We start from the raw sequence: 10,170 nt of genomic DNA on the forward strand, positions 1-10,170 counted from the left end.
TGACCGCAGGCATTGAAGCACCTAGGTGATCAACAAAACAAACTGCTGCTTCTTAAAAATTTATTTATTACATAAATAGAACAGCATTTTCATAAACCGCTGTAAGACAGTATTACAGACAAGAGGAATGACAGTCCACAGGAGTGATGTTGGTTTGCATGAATGAAAATGATTTCCAGTTAACATGCTGAGTCACATCAGCTGTGTTTTAATGCATAACACAGATTGGTTGACATTTTCATTTGGCCATCTTATTTAATTTAGTCTGAATTTGTTCCAAAACAAATTGAAAAAGGCCCATTCCTCCCTTGTGATGGGGACATTTTGATTTTCCCCCCAAATGAATTGAGCAGTTCTGGTTCACTGACACTGTTATGTCACATTAGAGGCACCCAGTAGAACACATGGGAACTATAATTGCAAGCCGCATTCATAGAACAGGAATTCCTTCCCGTATAATTCTACTTGTCTTCAGTAGATGCTACTGCACCACGACCAAGAGATCACTGGTTAATTAGAAAGCACTTCAGATGATCAGGTGTGGTGAAAGCATTTAATTACATGGTTGAATAATCGACTCCGAGAAATAGCTTTGGATCCTTATGTGGTGCCCAAACAGTCTCCTGTTCTCCTTGATGACTTACAAATAAAAAGGATATATGTTGTATTTGGCTCCTCATCTGAGGAATGGAAAAACACACCTTTGAACCCTTTAACATATCCTGTATAATTCACCTGACTTTCAAAGGAATGTTTTTGTATATTCAAACTATATTTAGTAACTAGAGCCTTAGCTTCTTAATGGTTTTAATTTAGAAATATCACAGGTTGATATATCTAAGCGTTCAGCCCACTGGTTGTGATTAAAAAAGAAAAATGACAAGCATTTGTCAGACTCGTAAAACATAAAATTGACCTTTATGTGCAACAAAAAAACCACCGTGGCCCTTTCAACTACAGCAGATTGCAATCAGTCTATCTTGCAATGCTTTTAACTACTACAATGAGGTCAACTGGTTGAAAGCATATATAATGATCAGCATGGCCGGAGGTACACGTGGAAAAGTAGAACTTTGGTTAAATTCAACAATATGGTCGTACCTAATATTTCATTCAAATTGCAATGAGGCCATGAAGAAACTCCCACTTATATATTGCTACTACGGAACAAACAAAATGAACAGGGAAACAAGCGAGCAATCATTTCACCAAAAGAACCGAACAGACAGCAGAAACACTGCAATTCGGTTGTTTTCCAACGGAAGATGGACTTATCTTTCAAAAGTAACCATAGCAACAAAAGCATCCTAACTCTTGTCATGTGCCAGTAGACAAGTTTAAAACGGTTGTCTTGTATGGTTTCTGAACTCAGATGTCCTGATTTATTTTTCTATTTTCACACAAACAAAACACAAGCAACGTGACCATTGCACACGCACAGGTGTCATCGCCAGGTGGGACGAAACGCGCACATACGAATGCTGACAAATGAAATAAAGCATGACTGAAGAATGAACGAGATGACTTTGACGTGTGATGCCGTTCAAACTCTTATTATAGACTGAAACATTCGTCTGTCAAGTGTCCGTGACTACTGAAGGCGTCTGACCATTCCGAACCACGTTTGATTGGACATTAAGGAAGGGAAGGATGGAGCCTCACGGTGTTGAAATATACAGATGCCTTTTGTGGCCAAGCTGAGGGAAAAAAAGGCAATAAACATAACAGCCTCCATCTATTTACAGTACTTTCAATCATTGAAAAATAAGAAGGGGGCTTCCTGGGTGGAAAACAACCTATGGCTTCATCAATACACTGAGTCAGGACGAGAAAGCAGCACAAGCGTGTGTGCAAGTAGGCACAGAAAGAACGCATCTCTTTGGTATCGACATGGAGGTCCACATGAAGGATTTGGGCTTGGCCAGCAGCGGTGGTCCAAAGGAACGAGAGGATGTTGACGCAACTGCTGGGCCCTTGCTGCATTTATTACAAACATGAATGTGCAGGTTGGCGCCACATAGGCGAGCATATTTTTTTGGAAGAGACACGACGCAAGCGAGTCCTGTGGCGGCTCGTTCAAATGCTTCCCGTTGTTGGGAGTCCCACTGAGATCAGTAAATGACTGACGGGAGTGCGGAAGAGTGTGAACTTAAGGTCCATATGTACTAGTACACTCTTGTCTTCACTAGACAATTCAGTAAAACAAATGTCTCACTAGTAACGTTCGTTTTTCCACTACTGACTCTACTACTGTATGAATTTTCTGCACAAATCTTCACGTGTAGCGCGCAGATGTCAACTAGTACTACTAGTGAGATGATAAAATTCTGATAGTTATCGAGTGCTTCACTATTAGCACACAGATGTCAATTAGTACTTTTAGTCACAAATTTCTACTGCGACAAGTAGAAATTCACAGTCGAATCGGTTGTACCAGTAATCCACAGATGTCAACAACTGCTACCCGTGACTATGAAATTCTACTAGTTAACATCCGATGGTTTCATGAGTAACACTGATGTTAACTAGTACTACTAGTGACACTTTTCTTCTAGTTAACATCAAGATCTTCACTGGTAGTATTACTAGTGTGCAGATGTCAACTAGCCCTACCAGTGACATTCTACAAGTTAACATCTAGTGCTGGTAGTACTACTACTGAAAATGTATTAGTTAACATCAGTGCTTCACAAATAGTACGCAGATGTCGACTAGTACTACTTCTGACTTTATACAATTTTACTATTTAGCGTTTTGCACTTAACTAGTTAGACACCGATCTCAACTAGTATAATTAGTGACCAAATTCTACAAGTTAACATCTACCACTTCTCTAGTGGAGTAGTAGCACAGATGTCAACTAGTGACAAAATTCTATTAACATTGAGCGTTTGATTATTACTCGTAGTGTGCAGAAGCCAACTAGCGCAGAGTTTTGCCTCTCTAGCGACATGTAGTTGAACTACTAGTACGCATAATGCGCTAAAGGGGAGAGCAGCAGTGGGGGGGAACTTTACTAGTAACACAGTTGTTCGACTAGTGAGGACAGAGTATACTGGTATACTGACCTTACTGGACATCAAGGATATGGAATAAACTCTCAATGTACTTTTCATGGAGTGTTTAATGTCCTTCAAGCAGAGTTGTTTCCTCAAATGTTCTCATGCTGCTGAGGACCTTCAACGGTTTTAAGGTGCACAACTGTCCTTTGGCTTCACTAGCAGCTCCAGTTGAGCTGTTGTGTGTGTGTGTGTTTGGGGGGGGGGGGGTCATCTCAGCAGTGGGTGACCTCGATTGGAGACAGCGTCAGGACACTCCGATCGTTGGAGTAGAAGTTGTCTGCGTCAGTCCAACACCTGAAACGAGGCAGCAGTAACTGAAGGTTAGGAGGCCCACGCCGGAAAGTGCAGCAGGGCGGCCGAGAGCTAGCTTTGGCATTTGTTAATTAGTCATTCGAACCTGCGCGGGCAGGCCGGATGTTAACAGGACAATGACGATGAGGAATGGAAAAGTGGAACGGCAATTAGAAATAATATGACGCATGGGGGAAGCACGGTTAGCACATCTGCCTCACAGTTCTGAGGATCCGGGTTCCAATCCGGCCTCGCCTGTGTCTAGTTTGCATGTTCTCCCCGTGCCTGCGTGGGTTTTCTCCAGGCGCTCCGGTTTCCTCCCACATCCCAAAAACATGCATGCTAGGTTAATTGACGACTCTAAATTGCCCGTAGGTGAATGTGAGTGCAAATGGTTGTTTGTCTATGTGTGGCCTGCGATTGGCTGGCGACCAGTTCGGGGTGTACCCCGCCTCTCGCCCGTAGATAGCTGGGATAGGCTCCAGCACGCCCGCGACCCTAGTGAGGAGAAGTGGTACAGAAAATGGATGAATGGATGATGCATGGGGTTGAGTACCAAAAGCTCATTCATAACACTGTCAAAAATAATGCAGGATGCACTTAAATGTACTTTCTGATGTCATGTTGATTTCGAGTTTGGACAGATGATTACGCGTCATTCAGACCTCATCTGAAACGCATGAGAGAATTTTTCCTCCCAGAAGATGTTTCGTCATGCCCTCAACTGCATTACTTGTTCTTGTTAGTGGATCTTGCTGCTTTCTCTTTTGTCTTTACTGAGTAAACAGCGAGCTCTAAAGGCTTCCTTGAGATTAGAGCACTGACTAAACCCTCATTTATTTATTTCATAAAGATCCGAGAATAAATGAAATTCACGACGTAGCAAACAATTATATTATTATATACTGTCAAAAATACTCTCGAGAAGGTTGGTACTTCATTGTCCAGTCAGCAAAACCCACGAATGTGCAGCAAAGTGAACGCTTGGCAAAGCGTCCCCAGGGAGGAAACTCACAATTTGGTTATGTTTACATCTGTCACTTTGTCCATATTCTTTTAAGCCCCTGACCACCGTTGGCTGTAATGTAATGTCTGAAATGTAAATAACATACTTTTGTGAAACCTCAAATTAAACCTGCAAGTCTACATTTCCATCATTTGTTTTATTTCAAATCCAATGTGGTAGCTAGTGTATGCAGGCAAAACATCATAAATACTTGCTGCGAGACCCATCTATGAACTAAAACCAACAAATCAAAATGGTCCCTTTTGGAGGAGGAGATGACATGAGACTTAATCTACTCAATCCAAATCAAAATGATGATTATAAAAGACAAATGAACAGTGATTAAAAAGGCATCAACATATCTCCTGTCAAGATGCAAAGTACTATTAACTATTGCTCCACTAGGCCAACTATTGAATCATTTACTTGACTTTTCAGTTCAGCTCTATTTGCCAAGACAAAGACAACCGTTTTAAGACCTGCTAAATTCCCAAGTGGCCAACCCAGTGACTTTAAATGCTGGTTTGGCTGGAGGCAACAAAAACCTCTCAGCTTAAGATACTATTCCACAGGAGGACAGCAGTAACTAAACTAACTCTAGTAGCTGGCGAGGGGCACAAAAACACATGTTTACAGAGTACAGAACATCAATGGCGCAGAAGTCGGCATGCGTTGACACGCAATCTGGACATTTTTGTTTGGTTGCCTGGGGTGAAACATGAGCGGTGTACACCATGAACAATCGGAACCTGCGACACTCTGGACTAGAAACAATGTCCTCAAGACACATCTAGTATAAGGCTTTAGAATGCAGTACAAAAAGCTTGGACATCAATCATAACACAAAGCTTGAACGTTGATTGAAATTAGGCTGTTACTGTTTAAAAGGTGTGCATGTGAAGGTGACTTGACATTTGGAATGGCCCAAGAGGTTTGACAACCACACAGGGGCATATTTCGCTTATTCATCAGGGAAACCCTCTTTGACACCTTGTGACGCCGTGTCGGTTCCAGCTTTGTCGCCTGGAGACAACACAGCTGTTGCCGGCATGCAGTGCAATTACTGAGACAGTAAAGATGAACAGGGTGGTGTGAAGGAGGGTTAGAGAAGGAAGGATACAAACAAAGTTTCTTGGTGCAGTTAGAATGTTTAACACACAAAAACGCTATATTTGGGATGTATTATGTTAATCTTTCAAGCAGCTGCTGAGACTGAAGGCTACATTTGAAGAACTTCTGGTCCAGAAAATCTTTTATCTTATCTTATCTTATATTTTAACTGCCATTATTGAGTATGCCTACAATTTTTGATACACACACACTCTGAAGTAAGACATCGTAGTTCTACAGTATGTCTTTAAGGAAACTACAAGATCTGTCTCAAATGAGTGCGATCTGCTTGAGGACCACAGTCTGTTGGTTTTTCTCAAGAGGTGCTCCAGTAAGAACATCCCCTACTACAGTGCTGATTGAAAGTATGTGAACCCCTTGAGCAGCGTAGATGTTTCTGTTTTCCCGCGATGTTCTTATTTTATTGTCACCAATTTTTATTTAGGAAATGTCAGATACATGTTTAGCAATTGCATTCATGTCTTTAGTGGGACTTGTTTAAATACCCCAAAAATGACATGAAACATGGAATTAGTGTACATGCGAAAGTAAGTGAACCCCCAGCTACATTGGTTAAATCAAGCAGGTAAAAGACACAGGCTAAACAATTGGGTGCTTATTTAACCATTTAAGCAGACCGATAGAATAAGACACCTTTGGGAAAGGGTTTGGCTTGCGCTAATTAAAGAACGCAAAGAAAGAAACCAAACCAACTGTGGTGCCATACAACAACAAAACCAAGAGCAAAGGAGATAGCCAAGGTCATGAAGGGGGTACTGACAGCCCATCCATTGGGGGAGGGCTGTCAGACCATTCTCAAAAGATTCTAGCTCCATCCATCCACTGTAAGACGAATAATATACAAATGGATGGTCTTCAACATGACAACAACTCTGCCAAAATTGGAAACACCAGGAAGAAAAAAAAAAAAAAAAAAAAAAAAGATCGGTACCCACACATCACCCTCGTTTGTGTGCACCCCTTTTCTGACTTGTGCACAAGGGAGTTTACAACTCTTTATATACCAGATCTATACTGACAGGACACTGTGGTCTTGATCTATTCTAGCAGCAAACTTAAATTACAGTGAAGATGGATTTGGACAGCATTACAATTTTGTAACATTTTTTGTGTGTGCTGTACATGTGCTACACAAGAGTATCTGTTTTGGAAGTTGTACATAGTAAGGAAGGCACTGCTGTATGCTGCTTTCATTATGCCTTTCCTAATCGACTAGACTTGAAATCTGACTCGAGAGAACTGTGACGCATGCACAGATCGACATAGCCCAGTCCAGATTCGTTATCTGTATAAAGTTGCAAGAAAAAGTATGGGACGTCTTTGGAAATACCTTGATTTCTGCACACCTTGATTTTATCTGATATTCATCTACTGTAAGTCCAGCCATGGTTTTTGGCCAATGTTTCTTGAAAATTTAAAACTTCCCCAATCTTGTCACAATGATTGAACTCTAGGTTAACAAAAAAATTGATTTTGGAGAAGTCATCAGCCTAGGGTATCACATAATTTATTCACTCAGCACTGTTTACATGTCATGCTAAAACAGGAAAACTATATACTTGTTTGTGTGGTACAAATTTAAGATAAAGTCATGACAGATGAAGATCAGATCACATTTTATAACCAAGTCATGCATAAATTCAGGTAATTTCAAAAGGTTACTTACTTTTTGTTGCAATTATATGTGCTGCAATAAATTGATAGCTGACAGTATTACACAGGAATGTTAGACCGACTATGGACCTTTTTGGGGACGAGGGGTAAAATTTCAATCCAGCTAATGTGTTCACAAGTACCTTTAAGGCCATTGGATAAACCCAGTAATTTGATGTGCTATAATTGCATGTAAATAGTGAGTTATTTGTGTCACCCTGGCTTCTGGAAAATGAACAATCAGGATAATAATAATAATTATTATTATTATTTTATTTTTTTTAAAGACGCGGTCTTGATATGGGAGAGAACATAGTTTTTAGTTAAGTCTAATTACACCGACGAACCCATAGTATTTGACTGAACCAACAGAGAGCCCACTTTTTACAATAATACAATCATGTCTTTATCATCTCTGGGCACTGAAGTCCTGAATTTCAGATACCAGTTGAACATATTTATCATCTTCTCTGGTGGAGAAGTGCTCTTGTGGGAAGGCAGTCAGACGAAAAATTATTTACGTTACCTATAAAGATTCTGAAGTAATCTGTTAAAGTGCATAATAAATTGTCCCTGAAATATGGGGTAATAAGTGATGGTATTACATAGAAAGAAAGAAAAAAGCAGCAAACAGGACAGAGCCAAAGACCATAGCACAGCTAGTAAAGACAAACATACAGTACGTGGGAGATTTAGATTATACCAACACTCATGAATGGGCGACACAAAACAGGTTACATAGTGAGTAATACTGAGACCTGCTGCATGCCTGTATATCATGACAGGTCTCCATACTAGTAGTGGACTGTCTGGCCAGCCAGAGATTCACAACATGCCAGGTATGATGATTATGAGCAATTGAGTCAAGTCTCTATATTATGGCTATAAAGTGTCATGTAATACAGTATACTAGCTAATATATTAGTCTGGCTATAGCATGAGACTTTTGGTTTGGCCAGAGATTACTTCCCCCACATTGGAGTTGACAGAACCAAGAAACTAGAGTGATGTTCCTAATGGCTTCAGCCTTTAGCTCTTTGATGCCTACCACCATTAACATTTAAAATGCCACTCCTCCATCATTTTATGTTGGACCAATGAGTGCTCAGCACGAGCACTTACATGAGCACTCGAGCCATGTTATAAGCTGAAATGTTCAGGCCTGCAGACTGAATATTGGAAACCACGTTGTGGTAGACTTTCATCTGGATTCATAATAATTTCTTGCTGTTATAGTCCTCCCCACCTGTTGCTGCGGCTGGACGTGTCGCAAAGGTTGCTGGTGGTTGGGCATCGTCCAGTCATTTGCTCCAGGAAGTGGACCAGGCGGGAACAGCCGCTCCGCCCATGTTGGTAGCAGCACAAGGACTCCACACAGCCGAGGGCCTGGGCCTGGGGGGCTGATAAAGACTGAGGGGAATGCAAGGGGCAGAAAAAGAGGGCGCAAGATGGAGAATGAAAATAAAGAGCAGAGTAGATGAAGATGTAAAGAGAAGAATTCCTTAGCACAAATAAATTGCATGCTGTCATACACAGGGAATGGACAACATTTAAAGGATGCTACCAAATGGAACTGTAATGCTAAAATGAATCTAAAACACACAAAGGCGGTAAACAAAAAATTTGAATCTAGACATGACAACAAAACCTTTGGCGCTGTTTTGTAATAGTATTAAAAAAGAGCTTAAGTCACTGCGCCCAACATCTGTACGATTCTGAAACCATGTGTATAATAAGTGACAAAGTGAATTGAACGACCTACATGAATAGAATGTCTTCCGCTCTTATTTAATTTTCTACAGTGATATACCCTTGGACCCAGCATCTATCCTACTGCAGAGAGTCCATGCGTGGCATTTTAATGTGACTACACAGTGATTGTTCAGACCAAGATGAGCTGTGGCACAGTCGCCTGAAGAAGCTCAGTGCAGGTCAACTTGTCATAGCTGTGCTCCATCACTCAGAATCCAATTCATATTCCACATCATAAACCAACTATGAGCCAAGGCCAGCGGCTGATTCATAGGAGGCACTTTGCCGATTTTCTGGTTGCAGAATTGTAAAAGGTTGAAAAGTACAAATTGGTTCAAGGAAAAAAACAATACATATTCCATACTTTTACTCTAAGTGGCTACTTTAATGGTCACTGAATTTCACACCTGTGTAAAATTTTAAAACCATGACCATAATGTACAGAATCAGGTGCTTTAAGTCTATAATCAAGAGCCGGAAACCAAGAGAGTGTGCAAATCTGTTACCGCTCTGTACACTGAAATCGCTCCTTGCAGAATAGAACCACCAAGATGAACTATGGAAGAACTATCATTTTGTGTGCATTTGTTTGTGGTTGCATTTCTAAGGATTGCATAACAGAGAAATTTCCTTATTATGAACAGAACATGAATGGCAACAGTAAACTGTAAGCAAGAAAAAAAAAACAAATCCCTTAGATAATAAATATTTGATATTTTGATGATTAACAGTTACTCCACTCCAGCATACACATCAGGTTATAGACTATGACTAAAACAAAAATGGATCAAAGAACAGCAAATGCACAAACTACAGCCAGGCCACAAATGTAGCAGTTAAGTTAATTTTAGTTGAAGTGGCCTTGAACTGTTTATGGTGGACTATAAATAGTCATCTTATAATTTCCACAATGATCAATTCTGTTAGCTCTGAATCGATGAGTAATTTAACTTATCTGTGAATCGGCCCTCAAGTGTAGATGAGGTGGGTTTTGTAAATCACTTACAAGCGATTTGATAAATAATACATAGTGCTCTCCAAACGAGCGTGTTAAAGAGGCGGTTAAGTGGTCTAAGGTGGTGGTCATTCCATAATAGCTCTGCATAATAGCAGTGATTTGAAAGACCGTTTTCAGGTACCACAAGCAATTGCATGATATCTTATAATGTTAAGGCGTCAGCGACATGGGGACAAACCTCATTTGTCCTTGCGTTACCCTCAGCTTGAAAATTTAAAGTAAAAAAAAAATAAAATAAAATTAGACGATTCAAGACT

The 10,170-nt window shown here is 40.4% G+C and overlaps 1 protein-coding gene across 1 annotated transcript in view; it reads right to left on the reverse strand.

Moving 5' to 3' along the window:
- Positions 1–46: 46 nt before the first annotated feature.
- The window catches only part of atp11b (ATPase phospholipid transporting 11B), a 103,922-nt gene continuing 93,798 nt past the window's right edge, over positions 47–10,170 (reverse strand). The window contains exons 31-32 of the mRNA XM_061780254.1: positions 8,390–8,553; positions 47–3,356 (exon numbers count right to left, since the gene is read on the reverse strand). Coding sequence (XP_061636238.1) covers positions 3,275–3,356; positions 8,390–8,553 — 246 coding nt within the window. The 3' untranslated portion in view covers positions 47–3,274. The remainder of the gene's footprint in view (positions 3,357–8,389; positions 8,554–10,170) is intronic.

The sequence above is a fragment of the Phyllopteryx taeniolatus genome, chromosome 7, assembly GCF_024500385.1.
Source record: "Phyllopteryx taeniolatus isolate TA_2022b chromosome 7, UOR_Ptae_1.2, whole genome shotgun sequence".
In the NCBI taxonomy this organism is placed as follows: Eukaryota; Metazoa; Chordata; class Actinopteri; order Syngnathiformes; family Syngnathidae; genus Phyllopteryx; species Phyllopteryx taeniolatus.